Here is a 25,740-nt window from a genome sequence, read left to right as displayed (position 1 = left end):
ACAAAAGGAATACCTATGTAAGAATGCTGTTCATTGACGACAACTCAGCATTCAACACCATAGTACCCTCCAAATTCATCATCAAGCTGGAGGCCCTGGCTCAATCCTGCCCTGTGCAATGGGCTCCTGGACTTTCTGACCGGCCACCCCAGGTGGTGAAGCCCCCTCCTGTACTCCCTGTTCACTTTAACATCTGCTAACCATGTGTATGTGACAAATACAATTTGATTTGATAAAGAGAGAGTGGTAGAGAGAGAGGAGGCAGGGAGATGAGAACAACAGAGAAAGATAGAGAGAGTGGTAGAGAGAGAGAAGGCAGGGAGATGAGAACAACAGAGAAAGATAGAGAGAGAGGTAGAGAGAGAGGAGGCAGGGAGATAAGAACAACAGAGAAAGATAGAGAGAGTGGTAGAGAGAGAGAAGGCAGGGAGATGAGAACAACAGAGAAAGATAGAGAGAGTGGTAGAGAGAGAGGCAGGGAGATGAGAACAGGAAAGATAGATAGAGAACAACAGGAGAAAGATAAAGATAGAGAGTGGTAGAGAGAGAGAAGGCAGGGAGATGAGAACAACAGAGAAAGATAGAGAGAGTGGTAGAGAGAGAGAAGGCAGGGAGATGAGAACAACAGAGAAAGATAGAGAGAGTGGTAGAGAGAGAGAAGGCAGGGAGATGAGAACAACAGAGAAAGATAGAGAGAGTGGTAGAGAGAGAGAAGGCAGGGAGATGAGAACAACAGAGAAAGATAGAGAGAGTGGTAGAGAGAGAGAAGGCAGGGAGATGAGAACAACAGAGAAAGATAGAGAGAGTGGTAGAGAGAGAGAAGGCAGGGAGATGAGAACAACAGAGAAAGATAGAGAGAGTGGTAGAGAGAGAGAAGGCAGGGAGATGAGAACAACAGAGAAAGATAGAGAGAGTGGTAGAGAGAGAGAAGGCAGGGAGATGAGAACAACAGAGAAAGATAGAGAGAGTGGTAGAGAGAGAGAAGGCAGGGAGATGAGAACAACAGAGAAAGATAGAGAGAGTGGTAGAGAGAGAGAAGGCAGGGAGATGAGAACAACAGAGAAAGATAGATGGTAGAGAGAGAGAAGGCAGGGAGATGAGAAGGCAGGAGATAAGAACAATAGAGAGAAAGAGAACAACAGAGAAAGATAGAGAGAGTGGTAGAGAGTGAGAAGGCAGGGAGATGAGAACAACAGAGAAAGATAGAGAGAGTGGTAGAGAGAGAAGGCAGGGAGATGAGAACAACAGAGAAAGATAGAGAGAGTGGTAGAGAGTGAGAAGGCAGGGAGATGAGAACAACAGAGAAAGATAGAGAGAGTGGTAGAGAGAGAAGGCAGGGAGATGAGAACAACAGAGAAAGATAGAGAGAGTGGTAGAGAGAGAGGAGGCAGGGAGATGAGAACAACAGAGAAAGATAGAGAGAGAAGGCAGGGAGATAAGAACAACAGAGAAAGATAGAGAGAGTGGTAGAGAGAGAGAAGGCAGGGAGATGAGAACAACAGAGAAAGATAGAGAGAGAAGGCAGGGAGATGAGAACAACAGAGAAAGATAGAGAGAGTGGTAGAGAGAGAGAAGGCAGGGAGATGAGAACAACAGAGAAAGATAGAGAGAGTGGTAGAGAGAGAGAAGGCAGGGAGATGAGAACAACAGAGAAAGATAGAGAGAGTGGTAGAGAGAAGAGAAGATGCAGAGGAGATGAGAACAACAGAGAAAGATAGAGAGAGTGGTAGAGAGAGAAGGCAGGGAGAGAGAACAACAGAGAAAGATAGAGAGAGTGGTAGAGAGAGAGAAGGCAGGGAGATGAGAACAACAGAGAAAGATAGAGAGAGTGGTAGAGAGAGAGAAGGCAGGGAGATGAGAACAACAGAGAAAGATAGAGAGAGTGGTAGAGAGAGAGAAGGCAGGAGATGAGAACAACAGAGAAAGATAGAGAGAGTGGTAGAGAGAGAGAAGGCAGGGAGATGAGAACAACAGAGAAAGATAGAGAGAGTGGTAGAGAGAGAGAAAAGGCAGGAGATGAGAACAACAGAACAACAGAAAAGATAGAGAGAGTGGTAGAGAGAGAGAAGGCAGGGAGATGAGAACAACAGAGAAAGATAGAGAGAGAGTGGTAGAGAGAGAGAAGGCAAGGAGAACAGGGAGATAAGAACAACAGAGAAAGATAGAGAGAGTGGTAGAGAGAGAAGGCAGGGAGATGAGAACAACAGAGAAAGATAGAGAGAGTGGTAGAGAGAGAGAAGGCAGGGAGATGAGAACAACAGAGAAAGATAGAGAGAGTGGTAGAGAGAGAGAAGGCAGGGAGATGAGAACAACAGAGAAAGAGAGTACGAGACTGGCTCACTGAGTGAGGATATGAAACACCTCTACAGTCCTCACATTAACAGAGAGAGAGGACACTATCACACTACCACTAATACACACTGTGGAGGTTCAGACTCTCATGCCTAGTCAATGTCCCAGTAGAGCATGATTCTATTTCCAGCATAAGTGAGATGAGAAATGCAGAAGGGTCTACCTTTCAGTCCGAACGTCCCAGAGATGGAGGGCTGTTCTCCAGTGAACTTTTTAGGAGTTTTCTGCTTCCGTCCTGGCTCATGAGGAGAACAGAGAGCAAGAAACGGTCAAACACACTGGGCCCCCATTTCCACTGGACTGCGCCCTCACAATGCAACAAAATATCCTACTAGTCATAATCTTTGAATCTTACTGTGCCTTGTCCTCTCAGGGTCTTCATCTGGATACGGTGGGAGGAGGCTTCCCCCCTCACCATCGCTCTCGCTGCCATCCGGAGTGTTGGGGGAGGTGTCAGAGGAGGAGGCCTGATGTTGATGTTGAGGGGGCTGGGGGTGTGTGTGCTGTTTCCTCTCCCCCCTCTGGGGGGAACACTCCCCATTCTGGGAGGGACTAGACACATCCTGGGTCTTCTTCACTTTGAAGAACACCGGCGATGGGGTAGTAATCTCCATAGGCCTGGACAGAGCAGACACAAGGGTACAATCTAAACCTAGGCTGACAGGGTTAGTTAACGGTGGTGAAAATCTCCGACCCAGACCCAGGTTACCTTTTCTTGGCGGCCCCCTTCACGGGGGTCTTCTGTAGTTTGGGCTCGGCCGTGGTCTCCACGGTAACTCTCTCTGGGTGGTTCCACAGCTTGTGCTTCTGGAGCCGAACCTTAGTGGCGAACACCGCCTCACAGTCCGGACAGCCATGACTCAACTTCTCCGCTAGGGTTGCCTGGGGGACAGAGAAAAAAGGGAGGCGGTAAAAGAGAGAAAGAGAAGAAACAGAAGGATATTCATTAGTCTAAAGTTGACAAATCTAATTCAACAGGTGTACAGATTGACAATAAATATGTAGACCCCCTCGAAGCACTGAGAGTGGTCAACAGAGGGAAAAGCCAGGGGTGAGACGGAGCAGGTGAGGAGGGGCGATGTGGGAGAGGAGAGTAATGTTGTCACGATACCAGGTTCAGTATCACGATACTAGATACAATAGCCATGTATGCATTAATGAATCAACTATACTGTTCTAAACAATCGAACAGTATTGTTAAGAACAGTAATTGTCAATCTAACAGTAATTAACAGTTTCAACATTCTACATGCTGGGTCGCATTATTCAGGTGTGTTAACATCTGTGCCGCGTGAGTGAGGAGATAACATGATGCAGCCCAGACTCCCAGTGCAGGCTAAGTGGAGCAGGAGTGGGGAGATAACATGATGCAGCCCAGACTCCCAGTGCAGGCTAAGTGGAGCAGGAGTGAGGAGATAACATGATGCAGCCCAGACTCCCGGTGCAGGCTAAGTGGAGCAGGAGTTAGGAGATAACATGATGCAGCCCAGACTCCCGGTGCAGGCTAAGTGGAGCAGGAGTGAGGAGATAACATGATGCAGCCCAGACTCCCAGTGCAGGCTAAGTGGAGCAGGAGTGAGGAGATAACATGATGCAGCCCAGACTCCCGGTGCAGGCTAAGTGGAGCAGGAGTGAGGAGATAACATGATGCAGCCCAGACTCCCGGTGCAGGCTAAGTGGAGCAGGAGTGAGGAGATAACATGATGCAGCCCAGACTCCCAGTGCAGGCTAAGTGGAGCAGGAGTGAGGAGATAACATGATGCAGCCCAGACTCCCGGTGCAGGCTAAGTGGAGCAGGAGTGAGGAGATAACATGATGCAGCCCAGACTCCCGGTGCAGGCTAAGTGGAGCAGGAGTGAGGAGATAACATGATGCAGCCCAGACTCCCAGTGCAGGCTAAGTGGAGCAGGAGTGAGGAGATAACATGATGCAGCCCAGACTCCCGGTGCAGGCTAAGTGGAGCAGGAGTGAGGAGATAACATGATGCAGCCCAGACTCCCAGTGCAGGCTAAGTGGAGCAGGAGTGAGGAGATAACATGATGCAGCCCAGACTCCCGGTGCAGGCTAAGTGGAGCAGGAGTGAGGAGATAACATGATGCAGCCCAGACTCCCAGTGCAGGCTAAGTGGAGCAGGAGTGAGGAGATAACATGATGCAGCCCAGACTCCCGGTGCAGGCTAAGTGGAGCAGGAGTGAGGAGATAACATGATGCAGCCCAGACTCCCGGTGCAGGCTAAGTGGAGCAGGAGTGAGGAGATAACATGATGCAGCCCAGACTCCCGGTGCAGGCTAAGTGGAGCAGGAGTGAGGAGATAACATGATGCAGCCCAGACTCCCAGTGCAGGCTAAGTGGAGCAGGAGTGAGGAGATAACATGATGCAGCCCAGACTCCCAGTGCAGGCTAAGTGGTTCAGGAATGAGGAGATAACATGATGCAGCCCAGACTCCCAGTGCAGGCTAAGTGGAGCAGGAGTGAGGAGATAACATGATGCAGCCCAGCCCAGTCTCCCAGTGCAGGCTAAGTGGAGCAGGAGGGAGCAGATAACATGATGCAGCCCAGACTCCCAGTGCAGGCTAAGTGGAGCAGGAGTGAGGAGATAACATGATGCAGCCCAGACTCCCAGTGCAGGCTAAGTGGAGTAGGAGTGAGGAGATAACATGATGCAGCCCAGTCTCCCAGTGCAGGCTAAGTGGAGTAGGAGTGAGGAGATAACATGATGCAGCCCAGCACAGTCTCCCAGTGCAGGCTAAGTGGAGCAGGAATGAGGAGATAACATGATGCAGCCCAGTCTCCCAGTGCAGGCTAAGTGGAGCAGGAGTGAGGAGATAACATGATGCAGCCCAGTCTCCCAGTGCAGGCTAAGTGGAGCAGGACTGGAGAGATAACATGAAGCAGCCCAGACTCCCAGTGCAGGCTAAGTGGAGCAGGAGCGAGGAGATAACATGATGCAGCCCAGTCTCCCAGTGCAGGCTAAGTGGAGCAGGAGCGGGGAGATAACATGATGCAGCCCAGACTCCCAGTGCAGGCTAAGTGGAGCAGGAGTGGGGAGATATAATGATGCAGCCCAGTCTCCCAGTGCAGGCTAATTGGAGCAGGAGTGAGGAGATAACATGATGCAGCCCAGACTCACAGTGCAGGCTAAGTGGAGCAGGAGCGAGGAGATAACATGATGCAGCCCAGTCTCCCAGTGCAGGCTAAATGGAGCAGGAGTGAGGAGATAACATAATGCAGCCCAGACTCCCAGTTCAGGCTAAGTGGAGCAGGAGTGAGGAGATAACATGATGCAGCCCAGACTCCTAGTGCAGGTTTAGTGGAGCAGGAGTGAGGAGATAACATGATGCAGCCCAGACTCACAGTGCAGGCTAAGTGGAGCAGGAGTGAGGAGATAACATGATGCAGCCCAGACTCCTAGTGCAGGTTTAGTGGAGCAGGAGTGAGGAGATAACATGATGCAGCCCAGACTCCCAGTGCAGGCTAAGTGGAGCAGGAGCGAGGAGATAACATGATGCAGCCCAGTCTCCCAGTGCAGGCTAAGTGGAGCAGGAGTGGGGAGATAACATAATGCAGCCCAGACTCCCAGTGCAGGCTACGTGGAGCAGGAGTGGGGAGATAACATGATGCAGCCCAGACTCCCAGTGCAGGCTAAGTGGAGCAGGAGTGAGGAGATAACATGATGCAGCCCAGACTCCCAGTGCAGGCTAAGTGGAGCAGGAGTTAGGAGATAACATGATGCAGTCCAGACTCCCAGTGCAGGCTAAGTGGAGCAGGAGTGATGAGATAACATGATGCAGCCCAGACTCCCAGTGCAGGCTAAGTGGAGCAGGAGTTAGGAGATAACATGATGCAGTCCAGACTCCCAGTGCAGGCTAAGTGGAGCAGGAGCGAGGAGATAACATGATGCAGCCCAGTCTCCCAGTGCAGGCTAAGTGGAGCAGGAGTGGGGAGATAACATAATGCAGCCCAGACTCCCAGTGTAGGCTACGTGGAGCAGGAGTGGGGAGATAACATGATGCAGCCCAGACTCCCAGTGCAGGCTAAGTGGAGCAGGAGTGAGGAGATAACATGATGCAGCCCAGACTCCCAGTGCAGGCTAAGTGGAGCAGGAGTTAGGAGATAACATGATGCAGTCCAGACTCCCAGTGCAGGCTAAGTGGAGCAGGAGTGATGAGATAACATGATGCAGCCCAGACTCCCAGTGCAGGCTAAGTGGAGCAGGAGTTAGGAGATAACATGATGCAGTCCAGACTCCCAGTGCAGGCTAAGTGGAGCAGGCATGTTGTGCTCGCGCTGTAACGGAGACATTGGCTGAGCTGATAGACAGACGTGATCCGTGAGACACGTTTGACAGAAGTACCCGAAAGCAACAAAAATTATAGTACCGAGCCAATGTTCATGTTCTAGTTTCGAAAAAGTACCGAAGTTTCGGTATACCGTGTAACACTGGAGGAGAGAGACGGTGGGGTGAGTAGAGGGTCATGTCTCACCCCCTGGCAGCGTTGGTAGTGGTATTTGAGGCCGTAGATGCTGGGGAACTCCAACCAGCAGCCTGAACACGGACACTTTACCCTTGACCTCCTCTTAAACTCATCCTTCCACTGGACCATCATGTTAGCCTGCAGAGAGGGGGAGAGATGATACACATGCTTCTCACACACTCAGGGTGTAGGGGGGAGATGGGAGGGAGTAAGGGGGAGTAGGAGGGGTCAGAAGACTCCCAGGGGGGAGCAGGGTGGGAGTAAGGGGGAGTCGGAGGGGTCAGGGAGCAGGGGGGAGATAACATGGCAGACTCAGTGCAGGCTAAGGGGGAGTAGGGAGGGGTCAGGGAGGCTAGGGGGAGTAGGGGGGATAACATGTGCAGCCCAGGGAGTCAGGCTTAGGGAGCAGGAGTGGGGGAGTAACATGATGGCCCAGACTCCCAGTGCAGGCTAGTAGGGAAGGAGTAATGGGGCCCAGACTAGGGGCTAGGGAGCAGGGTGGGGAGATAGGGCAGCCCAGACTCCCAGTGCAGGAGAGGAAGTAGGGGATGAGATAACATGATGCAGCCCAGACTCCCAGTGGAGGGAGCAGGAGGGGGAGATAACATGATGCAGAGTAGGGGCTAGGGAGCAGGAGGGAGATAACATGATGCAGCCCAGATAGTGCAGGCTAGTCGGGAGGGAGTAGGGAGATAACATGTGGTCCAGACTCCCAGTGTAGGAGGGAGCAGGGGGAGATAGGATGCAGGGACTCCCAGTACCGCAGGCTAGGGGAGTAGGGAGTTAGGGGGAGTAGGGAGGGAGTAAGTGGGAGTGAGAGGAGTAGAGTGCAGGCTGTGGGGGAGGGAATAGATAACATGATGCAGAGACTCCCAGTGGGCTAAGTGGAGCAGGAGTAGGGATGATGAGTAGTCTCCCAGTGGGGGGAGATGGGAGGGAGTAGGGGGAGTAGGGAGGGAGTAGGGGGAGTAGGAGGGGTAGGAGGGAGTGCAGGGAGGGAGCAGGGGAGGGAGATAACATGAGGGGGGCAGGCTAATAGGAGTAGGGAGGAGTCCATGAAGGGAGTCAGGCTAAATAGGGACGGATGAGGGGGAACATGATGCAGCCCAGGGGAGCAGGCTAAGTGGAGCAGGAGGAGGGATAGATGCAGTCCAGACTCAGAGGGGGAAGGGAGGGGTAGGGAAGGGTAGTGAGGAAGTAGGGAGGGAGTAGGGCCTCAAGGAACGGGGGAGGAGTAGGGGGAGTAGGGAGGGAGTAAGGAGGGAGTAGTACCGAGGGGAGTAGGGAGGGAGGGGAGGAGGGGGAGTAGGGAGGAGTAGGTAGGGTATTAGGATGAGTAAGGAGGGAGTAGGGTGAGTAGGGAGGAGTAGGGAGGGGGAAAGGAGGGGTAGGGAGGAGTAGTGAGGAAGTAGGGAGGGAGTAGGGGGGAGTAGGGGAGGAGTAGGGGGAGTAGGGAGGGAGTAGTGAGGAAGTAGGGAGGGGTAAGGGGGAGTAGGGGGAGTAGGGGGGTAGGTAGGAGTAGGGAGGGTGTAGGGAGGAGTAGGAGGGAGTAGGAGGAGTAGGGAGGAGTAGGGACGGAGTAGGGAGGGAGTAGGGAGGAGTAGGGAGGAGTAGGGAGGAAGTAGGGAGGGAGTAAGGGGCAGTAGGGAGGGTGTAGGGGGAGTAGGGATGGAGTAGGGAGGGAGTAGGGAGGGGTAGGGAGGGTGTAGGGGGAGGGAGAGAGGAGTAGGGGAGGAGTAGGGAGGGTGTAGGGAGGGAGTAGGGAGGGAGTAGGAAGGGTGTAGGAGGAGTAGGGGAGTAGGGAGGGGAGTAGGGGGAGGAGGGGGAGTAGGGAGGGGAGTAGGGAGGAGTAGGATGAGTAAGGAGGGAGTAGGGTGAGTAGGGAGGAGTAGGGAGGGGGAAAGGAGGGGTAGGGAGGAGTAGTGAGGAAGTAGGGAGGAGTAGGGGGGAGTAGGGAGGAGGGGGAGGGAGTAGGAGGGAGTAGGGAGGAAGTAGGGGGGAGTAGGGAGGAGTAGGGGGTAGGGAGGGAGTAGGGAGGGTGTGTAGGAGGAGTAGGGAGGAGTAGGGAGGAAGTAGGGGGGAGTAGGGACGGAGTAGGGACGGAGTAGGGAGGGAGTAGGGAGGGAGTAGGGAGGAGTAGGGAGGAAGTAGGGAGGGAGTAAGGGGCAGTAGGGAGGGTGAAGGGAGGAGTAGGAAGGGGTAGGGAGGAGTAGTGAGGAAGTAGGGAGGAGTAGGGAGGAGTAGGGAGGAGTAGGGAGGGTGTAGGGAGTAGGGAGGAGTAGGGGGAGTAGGGAGGGAGTAGGGGGAGTAGGGGGAGTAGGGAGGGAGTAGGGGGAGTAGGGATGGAGTAGGGAGGGAGTAGGGAGTAGTAGGGAGGAGGGAGGAGTAGAGAGGGAGGAGGGGAGGGTAGGGGAGGAGTAGGAAGGGTGTAGGGAGGGAGTAGGGAGGGAGTAGGAGGGTGTAGGGAGGGTGTAGGGAGTAGGGAGGGAGTAGGGGAGGGAGGTAGGGAGGAGTAGGGAGGGTGTAGGGAGGAGTAGAGAGGAGTAGGGAGGAGTAGGAGGGTAGGGGAGGGAGGAGAGGAAGGGTGTAGGGAGGGAGTAGGAGGAGGAGTAGGGAGGGTGTGTAGGAAGGGTGTAGGGAGTAGGGAGGGGAGTAGGGAGGGTGTAGGGAGGGTGTAGGGAGGGTGTAGGGAGTAGGGGAGGAGTAGGAAGGGTGAGGGAGGGAGAGGGAGGAGTAGGGGGGGGTGTAGGAGGGTGTAGGGAGGAGTAGGGGAGGGGTAGGGAGGAGTAGGAGGAAGTAGGGGAGGGAGTAGGGAGGAGTAGGGAGGGTGTAGGGAGGAGAGAGGGAGGGAGTAGGAGGAGTAGGGAGGGTGTAGGGAAGGGGTAGGGAGGGAGTAGGAGGAAGGGTGTAGGGAGGAGAGTAGGGAGGAGTAGGGAGGGTGTAGGGAGGGTGTAGGGAGTAGGGAGGAGTAGGAAGGGTGTAGGAGGAGAGGGGGAGCAGGGAGGAGAGGAGGATTAGGACAGAGTAGGAGGGGAGGGGAGGAGTAGGGAGGGTGTAGGAGGGAGAAGTAGGGAGGAAGTAGGAGGAAGTAGGGAGGGAGTAGGGGGAGTAAGGAGGGAGTAGGGGAGGGGGAAGGGAGAGGGTAGGGAGATGTAGGAGGAAGTGGTAGGAGGGAGGGGAGGAGTAGAGGGAGTAGGGAGGAGCAGGGGGAGTAGGGAGGGAGTAAGGGGGAGTAGGGAGGGGGAGTAGGGGGAGTAGGAGGGAGTAGGGATGGAGTAGGGAGGAGGGATGAAGGGAGTAGGGGGAATAGGAGGAGTAGGGGGAGTAGGAGGGAGTAGGGAGCAGGGAGGGAGGAGGGGGAGTAGGGAGGGAGTAGGGGGAGTAGGAAGGAGTAGGGAGGGGTAGGGAGGGGTAGTGAGGAAGTAGGGAGGGTGTAGGGAGTAGGGAAGGAGTAGGGAGGGAGTAGGAAGGGTGTAGGGAGGGAGTAGGGAGGGTGTAGGGAGGGTGTAGGGAGTAGGGAGGGAGTAGGAAGGGTGTAGGGAGGGAGTAGGGAGGGAGTAGGGAGGATTAGGGACAGAGTAGGGAGGAGTAGGGAGGGAGTAGGGAGGGAGTAGGGAGAAGTAGGGAGGAAGTAGGGAGGAAGTAGGGAGGGAGTAGGGGGAGTAAGGAGGAGTAGGGAGGGGGAAGGGAGGGGTAGGGAGATGTAGTGAGGAAGTAGGTAGGAGTAGGGAGGAGTAGAGGGAGAGAGAGAGGAGTAGGGGGAGTAGGGAGGGAGCAAGGGGGAGTAGGGAGGAGTAAAGGGAGGGGGAGTAGGAGGGAGTAGGGATGGAGTAGGGAGGAAATGAAGGAGAGTAGGGGGAATAGGGAGGAGTAGGGGGAGTAGGGAGGAGAGGGGAGCAGGGAGGGAGTAGGGAGGAGAGAGAGGAGTAGGGAAGGAGTAGGGAGGGAGGGAGGGGTAGGAGGAAGTAGGGAGGAGAGGGGAGGGGAGTAGGGGGAGTAGGAGGGAGGAGTATGGGGAGTAGGGAGGGAGTAAGGGGAGTAGGGAGGAGTAGGGGGAGTAGGGAGGGAGTAGGAGGGAGTAGGATGAGTAAGGAGGGAGTAGGGGTAGTAGGAGGAGTAGGCAGGGGGAAGGGAGGGGTAGGGAGGGTAGTGAGGAAGTAGGGAGGAGTAGGGAGGGAGTAGGGGGAGTAGGGAGGAGTAGGGGGAGTAGGGAGGGAGTAGGGAGGGAGGGGGAGTAGGGAGGAGTAGGGGGAGTAGGGGGAGTATGGAGGGTGTAGGGAGGAGTAGGAGGAGTAGGAGGGTAGGGAGGAGTAGGGAGGAGTAGGGAGGAGAGTGAGGAGTAGGGAGGAGTAGGGGGGGAGTAGGGAGGGAGTAGGGAGGGTGTAGGGAGGGAGTAGGGAGGAGTAGGGAGGGTGTAGGGAGGGAGTAGGGAGGGTGTAGGGAGGAGCAGGGAGGGAGTAGGGAGGAGTAGGGAGGAGTAGGGGAGGGTAGGGAGTAGGGAGGGAGTAGGAAGGGTGTAGGGAGGGAGTAGGGACGGAGTAGGGGAGGGAGTAGGGAGGGTGTAGGGAGGGAGTAGGGAGGAGTAGGGACGGAGTAGGGAGGGAGTAGGGAGGGTGTAGGGAGGAGTAGGGAGGGAGTAGGGAGGGAGTAGGGAGGAGTAGGAGGGAGTTGGGGGAGTAGGGAGGAGTAACGAGGAGTAAGGGGGAGTAGGGAGGGAGTAGGGGGAGTATGGAGGGAGTAGGGAGGGAGTAGGGAGGAGTAGGGAGGGTGTAGGGAGGGAGTAGGGAGGAGTAGGGAGGGTGTAGGGAGGAGTAGGGAGGGGAGTAGGGAGGGAGTAGTGAGGAGTAGGGGAGGAGTAGGGGGAGTAGGGAGGAGTAGGAGGGTGTAGGGAGGGAGTAGGGAGGGTGTAGGGAGTGAGCAGGGAGGGAGTAGGGAGGAGTAGGGAGGAGTAGGGAGGGTGTAGGGAGTAGGGAGGGAGTAGGAAGGGTGTAGGGAGGAGTAGGGACGGAGTAGGAGGCAGTAGGGAGGAGTAGGGAGGGTGTAGGAGGGCGAGGGGAGGAGTAGGGACAGAGTAGGGAGGGTGGTAGGGAGGAGTAGGAGGGAGTAGGGAGGGAGTAGGAGGGTGTAGGGAGGGAGTAGGAGGGAGTAGGGAGGATTAGGAGAGAGTAGGGAGGGAGTAGGGAGAAGTAGGGAGGGAGTAGGGAGGAAGTAGGGAGGAGTAGGGGGAGTAGGGAGGAGTAGGGGAGTAGGAGGAGTAAGGGGGAGTAGGAGGAGTAGGGGGAATAGGAGGAGTAGGGGGAGTAGGAGGAGTAGGGGAGCAGGAGGAGTAGGGGGAGTAGGGAGGGAGTAGGGGGAGTAGGGGAGGAGTAGGGAGGGGTAGGGAGGGGTAGTGAGAAAGTAGGGAGGAGTAGGGAGGAGTAGGGGGAGTAGGGAGGAGTAGGGGGAGTAGGGAGGAGTAAGGGGGAGTAGGGAGGGGTAGTGAGGAAGTAGGGAGGAGTAGGGAGGGAGTAGGGAGGAGGAGGGAGGGAGTAACGAGGGAGTAAGGGGGAGTAGGGAGGGTGTAGGGAGGAGTAGGAGGAGGGAGGGTGTAGGGAGGAGTAGGGAGGGAGTAGGGAGGGTGTAGGGAGGGAGTAGGGGGAGTAGGGAGGAGGGGAGGGGTAGGGAGGGGTAGGAGAAAGTAGGGAGGAGTAGGGAGGAGTAGGGGGAGTAGGGGAGTAGGGAGGGAGTAAGGGGGAGGAGGGAGGGAGTAGGGGGAGTAGGGAGGAGAGGATGAGTAAGGAGGGAGTAGGGGGAGTAGGGAGGAGTAGGGAGGGGGAAGGAGGGGTAGGGAGGGGTAGTGAGGAAGTAGGGAGGAGTAGGGAGGAGTAGGGGGAGGGGAGGAGTAGGGAGGAGTAACAAGGAGTAGGAGAGGTGTAGGAGGAGCAGGGAGGGAGTAGGGAGGAGTAGGGAGGAGTAGTGAGTAGGGAGGGAGTAGGAAGGGTGTAGGGAGGGAGTAGGGACGGAGTAGGGAGGAAGTAGGGAGGAAAGGGAGGGGAGGAGGAGTAGGGAGGTGTAGGGAGGAGTAGGAGGGAGTAGGGACGGAGTAGGGAGGGAGTAGGGAGGGTGTAGGGAGGGGGGAGGGAGGGAGTAGGGAGGGTGTAGGGAGGAGTAGGGAGGGAGTTGGGGGGAGTAGGGAGGAGTAGGGGGAGTAGGGAGGGAGTAACGAAGGAGTAAGGGGGAGTAGGGAGGGAGTAGGGGGGAGTATGGAGGAAAGTAGGGAGGGTGAGTAGGGAGGAGTAGGGAGGGTGTAGGGAGGAGCAGGGAGGGAGTAGGGAGGGAGTAGTGAGGAGTAGGGGGGGAGTAGGGGGGGAGTAGGGAGGGAGTAGGGAGGGTGTAGGGAGTGAACAGGGAGGGAGTAGGGAGGAGGAGAGAGGGTGTAGGGAGTAGGGAGGGAGTAGGAAGGGTGTAGGGAGGGAGTAGGGACGGAGTAGGGAGGGAGTAGGGAGGGTGTAGGGAGGAGTAGGGACAGAGTAGGGAGGGAGTAGGGAGGGTGTAGGGAGGAGTAGGGAGGGAGTAGGGAGGGTGTAGGGAGGGTGTAGGGAGTAGGAGGAGTAGGAGGAGTATGGAGAAGTAGGAAGGGAGTAGGGAGGAAGTAGGGAGGGAGTAGGGGAGTAGGGAGGGAGTAGGGGGATGTAGTGAGGAAGTAGGTAGGAGTAGGGAGGGAGTAGGAAGGGTGTAGGGAGGGAGTAGGGACGGAGTAGGGAGGCAGTAGGGAGGGAGTAGGGAGGATGTAGGGAGGGAGTAGGGAGGAGTAGGGACAGAGTAGGGAGGGAGTAGGGAGGGAGTAGGGAGGGAGTAGAGAGGGTGTAGGGAGGGTGTAGGGAGTAGGGAGGGAGTAGGGAGGGAGTAGGGAGGGAGTAGGAAGGGTGTAGGGAGGGAGTAGGGAGGATTAGGGAGAGAGTAGGGAGGAGTAGGGAGAAGTAGGGAGGGAGTAGGGAGGAAGTAGGGAGGGAGTAGGGGAGTAGGGAGGAGTAGGGGGAGTAGGGAGGGAGTAAGGGGGAGGAGGGAGGGAGTAGGGAGGAGTATGAAGGGAGTAGGGGGAATAGGGAGGGAGTAGGGGGAGTAGGGAGGAGTAGGGGAGCAGGGAGGGAGTAGGGGGAGTAGGGAGGGAGTAGGGGAGTAGGGAGGGAGTAGGGGGAGTAGGGAGGAGAGAGGGGGAGTAGGGAGGAGTAAGGGGAGTAGGGAGGGAGTAGGGGGGAGTAGGAGGGAGTAGGGAGGAGAGGATGAGTAAGGAGGGAGTAGGGGGAGTAGGGAGGAGTAGGGAGGGGGAAGGGAGGGGTAGGGAGGGAGTAGGGGGGAGTAGGGAGGAGTAACGAGGGAGTAAGGGGGAGTAGGGAGGGAGTAGGGAGGGTGTAGGGAGGGAGTAGGGAGGGTGTAGGGAGGAGTAGGGGGGGAGTAGGGAGGGAGTAGGGAGGGTGTAGGGAGGGGTAGGGAGGAGTAGGGAGGAGTAGGGAGGGTGTAGGGAGGGAGTAAGGAGGGAGTAGGGAGGGTGTAGGGAGTGAGCAGGGAGGGAGTAGGGAGGAGTAGGGAGTAGGGAGGGAGTAGGAAGGGTGTAGGGAGGGAGTAGGGAGGGAGTAGGGAGGGTGTAGGGAGGGAGTAGGGAGGGGTAGGGACAGAGTAGGGAGGGAGTAGGGAGGGTGTAGGGAGGAGTAGGGAGGGAGTAGGAGGGTGTAGGGAGGAGTAGGAGGGAGTTGGGGGGGAGTAGGGAGGGTATAGGGAGGAGTAGGGAGGGAGTAGGGAGGGTGTAGGGAGGAGTAGGGAGGAGTAGGGAGGAGTAGGGAGGAGGAGTAGGGAGGGAGTAGGGAGGGTGTAGGGAGGGAGTTGGGGGGGAGTAGGGAGGGAGTAGGGAGGGGAGTAGGGAGGGTGTAGGGAGGGTGTAGGGAGGGAGTAGGGAGGGAGTTGGGGGGGAGTAGGGAGGGAGTAGGGAGGGAGTAGGGGGATAATAGATACTGACAGGAATACTCCTCAGATCCTGTACTTCAGCTCTGGGACGCCCCTTCTTCTTCCCCTCCCCTCTTTCACTACAAGGAGGACCTGCAAGAGAAAAAGAGAGTGTGGAGGAGATAGAGAAAAAGCGAGTGGTGGAGGAGATAGAGAAAAAGAGAGTGGTGGAGGAGATAGAGAAAAGAGAGTGGTGGAGAAGATAGAGAAAAAGAGAGTGGTGGAGGAGATAGAGAAAAGAGAGTGGTGGAGAAGATAGAGAAAAAGAGAGTGGTGGAGGAGATAGAGATAGGAGAAAAGGAGATAGAGAAAAGAGAGTGGTGGAGGAGATAGAGAAAAAGAGAGATAGAGAAAAAGAGAGTGGAGGAGATAGAAAAAGAAAAGATAGAGAAAAAGAGAGTGGTGGAGGAGATAGAGAAAAAGAGAGTGGTGGAGGAGATAGAGAAAAGAGAGTGGTGGAGGAGATAGAGAAAAAGAGAGTGGTGGAAGAGAAAAGAGTGGTGGAGGAGATAGAGAAAAAGAGAGTGGTGGAGGAGATAGAGAAAAGAGAGTGGTGGAGGAGATAGAGAAAAAGAGAGTGGTGGAGGAGATAGAGAAAAAGAGAGTGGTGGAGGAGATAGAGAAAGGGGAACAGTTGGGATTACTGTGACCTGTTTCACTGGTTCAATTCACAACACACACAGCTCCCTTCCAACTCAGGCAGACAGGAGAATAAAACACATTTGGAACACATTCAAGTGCATACAAATGTCAATATTTTTTACTGTGGAACAAAGCATAGATAAAAACAGTTGATAGTCTTTGTCACAAGGACAAAGATGAATCTTCACTGGCTTGGATTATACCTGTTCAGCAACAGAGCAATAGTCACACCTCAAGATATGTTAAAAACCAGTGTAGGCACAGCTGTGGCAGCGGGTTAAAGGCTGTTTAGTGTGTGTGTGTGTGTGTGTGTGTGTGTGTGTGTGTGTGTGTGTGTGTGTGTGTGTGTGTGTGTGTGTGTGTGTGTGTGTGTGTGTGTGTGTGTGTGTGTGTGTGTGTGTGTGTGTGTGTGTGTGTCCGTGTGTCCGTGCCTGCGTGCATCAGCATAAGTATGTAAAGGCCATTTGCTGATCCAAATAAATCACCTATAAATCACCAAAGCCTCTGACACAGCACACAGAGGACTCTCTCCCTCTCTCTTTCTTCTAACGCTCTCTCCCTCTCTCTTTCTTCTATCGCTCTCTCCCTCTCACTCCCCTCTCTCTCTCTCTCCCCCCCTCTCTCCCTCTCCCTCTCCCTCTCCCTCCCCTCGCTCCCACCCACCCTCTCTCTCCCTCTCCCTCTCCCTCTCACTCCCCTCGCTCCCACCCACCCTCTCTCTCTACATATACAACTTACACCACTTTCTCCTCCTTATCTCTCTTTTCCCACTCCCGACACACTCTCTCTTTCTCTACCTCTCAATTCCTATTGTCCTCCATCCCCTCTCCTTCCTTCCCCCCCATCCCTCTCTCCCTGGGTAAGGAGGGCAGGCCTCCACCTTACCCATTTCCCTCTCTCCCACAATTACACCTCTTCTCTATCAGCCCTCCACTCCATTACACTACAGTTTGAGGGGAGGGGGGAGGGGTCAGAGGTGAAGGGGGAGACCTAAACAGTGACCTCCAACTGATACTCCACCATTCATAGGAGGAAAATGTGAAGGAGGATAGAGGGGGTGAGGAAAGTGTGATGGAGGATAGAGGGGGTGAGGAAAGTGTGATGGAGGATAGAGGGGTGAGGAAAGTGTGATGGAGGATAGAGGGGTGAGGAAAGTGTGATGGAGGATAGAGGGGTGAGGAAAGTGTGATGGAGGATAGAGGGGTGAGGAAAGTGTGATGGAGGATAGAGGGGTGAGGGAAGTGTGATGGAGGATAGAGGGGTGAGGAAAGTATGATGGAGGATAGAGGGGTGAGGAAAGTGTGATGGACGATAGAGGGGGTGAGGAAAGTGTGATGGAGGATAGAGGGGTGAGGAAAGTGTGATGGAGGATAGAGGGGGTGAGGAAAGTGTGATGGAGGATAGAGGGGTGAGGAAAGTGTGACGGAGGATAGAGGGGGTGAGGAAAGTGTGACGGAGGATAGAGATGGTGGGGAAAGTGTGATGGAGGGTAGAGGGGGTGAGGAAAGTGTGATGGAGGATAGAGGGGTGAGGAAAGTGTGATGGAGGATAGAGGGGTGAGGAAAGTGTGATGGAGGATAGAGGGGTGAGGAAAGTGTGATGGAGGATAGAGGGGGTGAGGAAAGTGTGATGGAGGATAGAGGGGTGAGGAAAGTGTGATGGAGGATAGAGGGGGTGAGGAAAGTGTGATGGAGGATAGAGGGGTGAGGAAAGTGTGAGGGATGATAGAGGGGTGAGGAAAGTGTGATGGAGGATAGAGGGGTGAGGAAAGTGTGAGGGATGATAGAGGGGGTGAGGAAAGTGTGATGGAGGATAGAGGGGTGAGGAAAGTGTGAGGGATGATAGAGGGGTGAGGAAAGTGTGAGGGATGATAGAGGGTGGGGAAACAGTGGGAAAGAGACTGAGGGGAGGATGTAGAGGAAAGGGAAGAGAGGAGGGAGAAGGGAAGACTTTGTTCCTCCAACTAATGTCCCAGGCTAGTCCCATTCTAAAGATCCCAACTAATGTCCCACGCTAGTCCCATTCAAAAGATCCCAACTAATGTCCCAGGCTAGTCCCATTCTAAAGATCCCAACTAATGTCCCAGGCTAGTCCCATTCTAAAGATCCCAACTAATGTCCCAGGCTAGTACCATTCTAAAGATCCCAACTAATGTCCCAGGCTAGTCCCATTCTAAAGATCCCAACTAATGTCCCAGGCTAGTCCCATTCTAAAGATCCCAACTAATGTCCCAGGCTAGTCCCATTCTAAAGATCCCAACTAATGTCCCAGGCTAGTCCCATTCTAAAGATCCCAACTAATGTCCCAGGCTAGTCCCATTCTAAAGATCCCAACTAATGTCCCAGGCTAGTCCCATTCTAAAGATCCCAACTAATTTCCCAGGCTAGTCCCATTCTAAAGATCCCAACTAATGTCCCAGGCTAGTCCCATTCTAAAGATCCCAACTAATGTCCCAGGCTAGTCCCATTCTAAAGATCCCAACTAATGTCCCAGGCTAGTCCCATTCTAAAGATCCCAACTAATGTCCCAGACTAGTCCCATTCTAAAGATCCCAACTAATGTCCCAGGCTAGTCCCATTCTAAAGATCCCAACTAATGTCCCAGGCTAGTCCCATTCTAAAGATCCCAACTAATGTCCCAGGCTAGTCCCATTCTAAAGATCCCAACTAATGTCCCAGGCTAGTCCCCTTCTAAAGATCCCAACTAATGTCCCAGGCTAGTCCCATTCTAAAGATCCCAACTAATGTCCCAGGCTAGTCCCATTCTAAAGATCCCAACTAATGTCCCAGGCTAGTCCCATTCTAAAGATCCCAACTAATGTCCCAGGCTAGTCCCATTCTAAAGATCCCAACTAATGTCCCAGGTTAGTCCCATTCTAAAGATCCCAACTAATGTCCCAGGCTAGTCCCATTCTAAAGATCCCAACTAATGTCCCAGGCTAGTCCCATTCTAAAGATCCCAACTAATGTCCCAGGCTAGTCCCATTCTAAAGATCCCAACTAATGTCCCAGGCTAGTCCCATTCTAAAGATCCCAACTAATGTCCCAGGCTAGTCCCATTCTAAAGATCCCAACTAATGTCCCAGGCTAGTCCCATTCTAAAGATCCCAACTAATGTCCCAGGCTAGTCCCATTCTAAAGATCCCAACTAATGTCCCAGGCTAGTCCCATTCTAAAGATCCCAACTAATGTCCCAGACTAGTCCCATTCTAAAGATCCCAACTAATGTCCCAGGCTAGTCCCATTCTAAAGATCCCAACTAATGTCCCACGCTAGTCCCATTCAAAAGATCCCAACTAATGTCCCAGGCTAGTCCCATTCTAAAGATCCCAACTAATGTCCCAGGCTAGTCCCATTCTAAAGATCCCAACTAATGTCCCAGGCTAGTCCCATTCTAAAGATCCCAACTAATGTCCCAGGCTAGTCCCATTCTAAAGATCCCATTGTCCCAGGCTAATTCTAAAGATCCCAACTAATGTCCCAGGCTAGTCCCATTCTAAAGATCCCAACTAATGTCCCAGGCTAGTCCCATTCTAAAGATCCCAACTAATGTCCCAGGCTAGTCCCATTCTAAAGATCCCAACTAATGTCCCAGGCTAGTCCCATTCTAAAGATCCCAACTAATGTCCCAGGCTAGTCCCATTCTAAAGATCCCAACTAATGTCCCAGGCTAGTCCCATTCTAAAGATCCCAACTAATGTCCCAGGCTAGTCCCATTCTAAAGATCCCAACTAATGTCCCAGGCTAGTCCCATTCTAAAGATCCCAACTAATGTCCCAGGCTAGTCCCATTCTAAAGATCCCAACTAATGTCCCAGGCTAGTCCCATTCTAAAGATCCCAACTAATGTCCCAGGCTAGTCCCATTCTAAAGATCCCAACTAATGTCCCAGGCTAGTCCCATTCTAAAGATCCCAACTAATGTCCCAGGCTAGTCCCATTCTAAAGATCCCAACTAATGTCCCAGACTAGTCCCATTCTAAAGATCCCAACTAATGTCCCAGGCTAGTCCCATTCTAAAGATCCCAACTAATGTCCCAGGCTAGTCCCATTCTAAAGATCCCAACTAATGTCCCAGACTAGTCCCATTCTAAAGATCCCAACTAATGTCCCAGGCTAGTCCCATTCTAAAGATCCCAACTAATGTCCCAGGCTAGTCCCATTCTAAAGATCCCAACTAATGTCCCAGACTAGTCCCATTCTAAAGATCCCAACTAATGTCCCAGGCTAGTCCCATTCTAAAGATCCCAACTAATGTCCCAGGCTAGTCCCATTCTAAAGATCCCAACTAATGTCCCAGGCTAGTCCCATTCTAAAGATCCCAACTAATGTCCCAGGCTAGTCCCATTCTAAAGATCCCAACTAATGTCCCAGGCTAGTCCCATTCTAAAGATCCCAACTAATGTCCCAGGCTAGTCCCATTCTAAAGATCCCAACTAATGTCCCAGGCTAGTCCCATTCTAAAGATCCCAACTAATGTCCCAGGTTAGTCCCATTCTAAAGATCCCAACTAATGTCCCAGGCTAGTCCCATTCTAAAGATCCCAACTAATGTCCCAGGCTAGTCCCATTCTAAAGATCCCAACTAATGTCCCAGGCTAGTCCCATTCTAAAGATCCCAACTAATGTCCCAGGCTAGTCCCATTCTAAAGATCCCAACTAATGTCCCAGACTAGTCCCATTCTAAAGATCCCAACTAATGTCCCAGGCTAGTCCCATTCTAAAGATCCCAACTAATGTCCCAGGCTAGTCCCATTCTAAAGATCCCAACTAATGTCCCAGGCTCCCATTCTAAAGATCCCAACTAATGTCCCAGACTAGTCCCATTCTAAAGATCCCAACTAATGTCCCAGGCTAGTCCCATTCTAAAGATCCCAACTAATGTCCCAGGCTAGTCCCATTCTAAAGATCCCAACTAATGTCCCAGGCTAGTCCCATTCTAAAGATCCCAACTAATGTCCCAGGCTAGTCCCATTCTAAAGATCCCAACTAATGTCCCAGGCTAGTCCCATTCTAAAGATCCCAACTAATGTCCCAGGCTAGTCCCATTCTAAAGATCCCAACTAATGTCCCAGGCTAGTCCCATTCTAAAGATCCCAACTAATGTCCCAGGCTAGTCCCATTCTAAAGATCCCAACTAATGTCCCAGGCTAGTCCCATTCTAAAGATCCCAACTAATGTCCCAGGCTAGTCCCATTCTAAAGATCCCAACTAATGTCCCAGGCCCATTCTAAAGATCCCAACTAATGTCCCAGGCTAGTCCCATTCTAAAGATCCCAACTAAAGATCCCAACTAATGTCCCAGGCTAGTCCCATTCTAAAGATCCCAACTAATGTCCCAGGCTAGTCCCATTCTAAAGATCCCAACTAATGTCCCAGACTAGTCCCATTCTAAAGATCCCAACTAATGTCCCAGGCTAGTCCCATTCTAAAGATCCCAACTAATGTCCCAGGCTAGTCCCATTCTAAAGATCCCAACTAATGTCCCAGGCTAGTCCCATTCTAAAGATCCCAACTAATGTCCCAGGCTAGTCCCATTCTAAAGATCCCAACTAATGTCCCAGGATAGTCCCATTCTAGTCCCATTCTAAAGATCCCAACTAATGTCCCAGACTAATGTCCCATTCTAAAGATCCCAACTAATGTCCCAGGCTAGTCCCATTCTAAAGATCCCAAAAGATCTAATGTCCCAGGCTAGTCCCATTCTAAAGATCCCAACTAATGTCCCAGGCTAGTCCCATTCTAAAGATCCCAACTAATGTCCCAGGCTAGTCCCATTCTAAAGATCCCAACTAATGTCCCAGGCTAGTCCCATTCTAAAGATCCCAACTAATGTCCCAGACCCATTCTAAAGTCCCATTCTAAAGATCCCAACTAATGTCCCAGACTAGTCCCATTCTAAAGATCCCAACTAATGTCCCAGGCTAGTCCCATTCTAAAGATCCCAACTAATGTCCCAGGCTAGTCCCATTCTAAAGATCCCAACTAATGTCCCAGACTAGTCCCATTCTAAAGATCCCAACTAATGTCCCAGACTAGTCCCATTCTAAAGATCCCAACTAATGTCCCAGACTAGTCCCATTCTAAAGATCCCAACTAATGTCCCAGACCCATTCTAAAGATCCCATAATGTCCCAGGCTAGATCCCAACTAATGTCCCAGACTAGTCCCATTCTAAAGATCCCAACTAATGTCCCAGACTAGTCCCATTCTAAAGATCCCAACTAATGTCCCAGACTAGTCCCATTCTAAAGATCCCAACTAATGTCCCAGGCTAAATTCTAAAGATCCCAACTAATGTCCCAGGCTAGTCCCATTCTAAAGATCCCAACTAATGTCCCAGGCTAGTCCCATTCTAAAGATCCCAACTAATGTCCCAGACTAGTCCCATTCTAAAGATCCCAACTAATGTCCCAGGCTAGTCCCATTCTAAAGATCCCAACTAATGTCCCAGACTAGTCCCATTCTAAAGATCCCAACTAATGTCCCAGACTAGTCCCATTCTAAAGATCCCAACTAATGTCCCACACTAGTCCCATTCTAAAGATCCCAACTAATGTCCCAGACTAGTCCCATTCTAAAGATCCCAACTAATGTCCCAGACTAGTCCCATTCTAAAGATCCCAACAAATACATCTAGTCACCTTTCAACGTCCACTGTTTTACTAGTCCTGAGACAAATACACAGGCCTTGATTGTACTATTAACAGAGAAATGCCATCGAGATCAGGGCCTATGTCTGTCTGAAAGAATTACAGAAGTGTAAGAGTCATTATTATTCATACCGAAACAACTGTTCAGGCAGAGATTTTGCTCAGCCCTCAATCACTCTCAGTAAACATGAGAAAAGGGTAATGGATTACATGTACTCTTCCACGGCAATGATGCAGGGAAAATGAAGATATTATTCTGGCATAAACAGCTCTCTCAATGATGGCTGTGTAACTTATTGTACACACACACACGCACACACCCCTCCCAACAAACGGACGCACACACAACTCAGATGAAGTGTAAAGAGTTGTGTTAATATTCCTCAGAAACATTGGCCTATTAGATGTCTCCCTTGCAGCAGGAGAGGTGATTCAGTCAGACGGTGCAGTTCTTGAGCTGAGAGGAAATTGAGCGTGAATTTTAATTCCTGTCTTGGAAAATAAAGGTCTCTTATAAAAAGAGGCATAATTAATGAATTTCGCTCATGGGTAAGATATGTTCCCGTTGCTATGGAAATAAGACCCACTTGTCTTAGCTACTACCAGCATCCAGCCTCTTTCCCGATGAAACTAAACACGTACACAAGAACACATGTAAGTATAAATAGAAAGATAGAGCTAAAACACACACACACACACATACACACACTCAATAACTTTGTCAAAACAATGCCTAGTTTCTCTGTGAATCTCCATCACCCACATGAGACTGGCAAACACATACACACAAACACAAGCACTCACTCGTGCACACACCACCCTCCCAGCTGTCTAAACTGTAGCTGCACATTGTTCAACCTCACTGGATAGAGAGAAAAAAGGAGATGAGAGAAGAATGGACAAGAGCAAAGGGAAGGTATGATCAGAGAGGAGGACAAGAGAGGGGAGAAGAGAGGAGCAGAGGGGAGGAGAAGAGAGGACAAGAGAGGGGAAAAGAGAGGAGCAGAGGGGAGGAGAAGAGAGGACAAGAGAGGGGAGAAGAGAGGAGCAGAGGGGAGGAGAAGAGAGGACAAGAGAGGGGAGAAGAGAGGAGCAGAGGGGAGGAGAAGAGAGGACAAGAGAGGGGAGAAGAGAGGAGCAGAGGGGAGGACAAGAGAGGACAAGAGAGGGGAGAAGAGAGGAGCAGAGGGGAGGAGAAGAGAGGACAAGAGAGGGGAGAAGAGAGGAGCAGAGGGGAGGAGAAGAGAGGACAAGAGAGGGGAGAAGAGAGGAGCAGAGGGGAGGAGAAGAGAGGACAAGAGAGGGGCGAAGAGAGGAGCAGAGGGGAGGAGAAGAGAGGACAAGAGAGGGGAGAAGAGAGGAGCAGAGGGGAGGAGAAGAGAGGACAAGAGGGGAGAAGAGAGGAGCAGAGGGGAGGAGAAGAGAGGACAAGAGAGGGGAGAAGAGAGGAGCAGAGGGGAGGAGAAGAGAGGACAAGAGAGGGGAGAAGAGAGGAGCAGAGGGGAGGAGAAGAGAGGACAAGAGAGGGGAGAAGAGAGGAGCAGAGGGGAGGAGAAGAGAGGACAAGAGAGGGGAGAATAGGGGTGGAGGACAAAATACGAGTCAGGCCCCAGGAGAATTGCCAGCTGCCTAATGATCTCAAATAATGCGCATGTGTGTGTTCGCCTAGCTACGCCCGCCTGCTACCACTTCCCCTGAGTACTACACACACACACATGCGCACACACACACAGACCCTCATTATGCATATAACAGACATGGGCTGGAATGACTGACTGTCCTGTATAAACAGCAGATCTACATATGACGATGTACTGTATGTATGTTGACATGCATGTTGTTGTAGATCTGCTCTTTGCTGTGGTTGGGAGTGAACTGTCTGTGTGTCTGACACAAAGGCTCCTATGTGTGAGAGGGACAAGAAATGGTTCCTCTCTGTGTTGCTGTGGTGTGTGTGTGTGTATGTGTGTGTGTGTGTGTGTGTGTGTGTGTATTTCCTACAGTAGTGTGTGTGTGTGTTGTGTGTGTGTGTGTGTGTGTGTGTGTGTGTGTGTGTGTGTGTGTGTGTGTGTGTGTGTGTGTGTGTGTGTGTGTGTGTGTGTGTGTGTGTGTGTGTGTGTGTGTGTGTGTGTGTGTGTGTGTGTGTAACAGCTGGCCCCAATAGTTGTCCTCTCACTTGATCTCTCTCTCTCCCCACTAGACATCAATTCCTAACAGTCTCTATCTTTTATACACTTTGTTGACCCTTTCCTTCTCTCTCTCACCCTTTCCTTCTCTCTCACCCTTTCTTTCTCTCTCTCACCCTTTTCTTCTCTCTCTCACCCTTTCCTTCTCTCTCACCCTTTCTTTCTCTCTCTCACCCTTTTCTTCTCTCTCTCACCCTTTCCTTCTCTCTCACCCTTTCCTTGTCTCTCTCACCCTTTCCTTCTCTCTCTCACCCTTTCCTTCTCTCTCTCACCCTTTCCTTCTCTCTCACCCTTTCCTTCTCTCTCTTACCCTTTCCTTCTCTCTCTCACCCTCTCCTTCTCTCCTTCCCCCTTTCCTTCTCTCTCTCCCCCCCTTTCATTCTCTCTCTCACCCTTTCCTTCTCTCTCTCACCCTTTCATTCTCTCTCTCACCATTTCCTTCTCTCTCTCACCCTTTCCTTCTCTCTCTCTCACCCTTTCCTTCTTTCTCTCACCCTTTCCTTCTCTCTCTCACCCTTTCCTTCTCTCTCTCACCCTTTCCTTCTCTCTCTCACCCTTTCCTTCTCTCTCTCACCCTTTCCTTCTCTTTCTCACCCTTTCCTTCTCTCTTTCACCCTTTCCTTCTCTCTCTCACCCTTTCCTTCTCTCTCACCCTTTCTTTCTCTCTCTCACCCTTTCCTTCTCTCTCACCCTTTCTTTCTCTCTCTCACCCTTTTCTTCTCTCTCTCACCCTTTCCTTCTCTCTCACCCTTTCCTTCTCTTTCTCACCCTTTCCTTCTCTTTCTCACCCTTTCCTTCTCTCTCTCACCCTTTCCTTCTCTCTCTCACCCTCTTCTTTTATCCTAGAAATTCTCTCCTCAATATCTTGATCTTCTCTTTCCCCATCTTTTCCTCTTTTCATGTCTTTCACTCTCCCTCTGAAATGTTAGTAATAATCTCATCACTCTCTCTCCTTTTCTCTCTCACACTCCCCTCTCCGTCTTTCTCCCCCTCTCTTTCTCTCCATCTCCCCCTATCTCTCTGTCTCTCTCTCATTCTCCCCCTCTCTCTCACTCTTCCCCTCTCTTTCTCTCCATCTCCCAGTGTCTCTCTGTCTCTCTCTCATTCTCCCCCTCTCTCACACTCTCCCCCTCTCTTTCTCTCCATCTCTGTCTTTCTCTCTCATTCTCCCCCTCTATCTCCCCCTCTCTTTCTCTCCATCTCTGTCTTTCTCTCCCTCTATCTCTCTCTGTCTCTCTCTCCCCCTCTCTGTCTTTCTCTCCCTCTCCCCCTATCTCTCTCTGTCTCTCTCCCTTTCTCTCCCCCATCTCTCTCCCCCTCTCTGTCTTTCTCTCCCTTTCCCCTATCTTTCTCGGTCTTTCTCTCCCTCTTCCCTCTCTGTCTTTCTCTCCCTCTCCCCTCTCTGTCTTTCTCTCCCTCCTCTGTCTTTCTCTCCCTCTCCCCTATCTCTCTCTCT

At 52.4% G+C, this 25,740-nt stretch overlaps 1 protein-coding gene across 4 annotated transcripts in view; it reads right to left on the bottom strand.

Moving 5' to 3' along the window:
* znf512b (zinc finger protein 512B) overlaps positions 1-25,740 on the bottom strand; it is a 73,756-nt gene that overhangs the window by 17,857 nt on the left and 30,159 nt on the right. For 3 of the 4 annotated variants that reach the window (XM_052481877.1, XM_052481876.1, XM_052481878.1), the window contains exons 4-8: positions 14,821-14,900; positions 6,837-6,965; positions 3,062-3,234; positions 2,708-2,970; positions 2,516-2,587 (exon numbers count right to left, since the gene is read on the bottom strand). In XM_052481877.1, the coding sequence (XP_052337837.1) occupies positions 2,516-2,587; positions 2,708-2,970; positions 3,062-3,234; positions 6,837-6,965; positions 14,821-14,900 (717 nt within the window). The remainder of the gene's footprint in view (positions 1-2,515; positions 2,588-2,707; positions 2,971-3,061; positions 3,235-6,836; positions 6,966-14,820; positions 14,901-25,740) is intronic. The other variant, XM_052481879.1, reaches the window with a different exon arrangement.

The sequence above is a fragment of the Oncorhynchus keta genome, chromosome 27 (assembly GCF_023373465.1).
Source record: "Oncorhynchus keta strain PuntledgeMale-10-30-2019 chromosome 27, Oket_V2, whole genome shotgun sequence".
Taxonomy (NCBI): Eukaryota; Metazoa; Chordata; class Actinopteri; order Salmoniformes; family Salmonidae; genus Oncorhynchus; species Oncorhynchus keta.
Note: the sequence above shows the minus strand (reverse complement) of the source record. Positions and strands in the feature narration are given on the sequence as shown.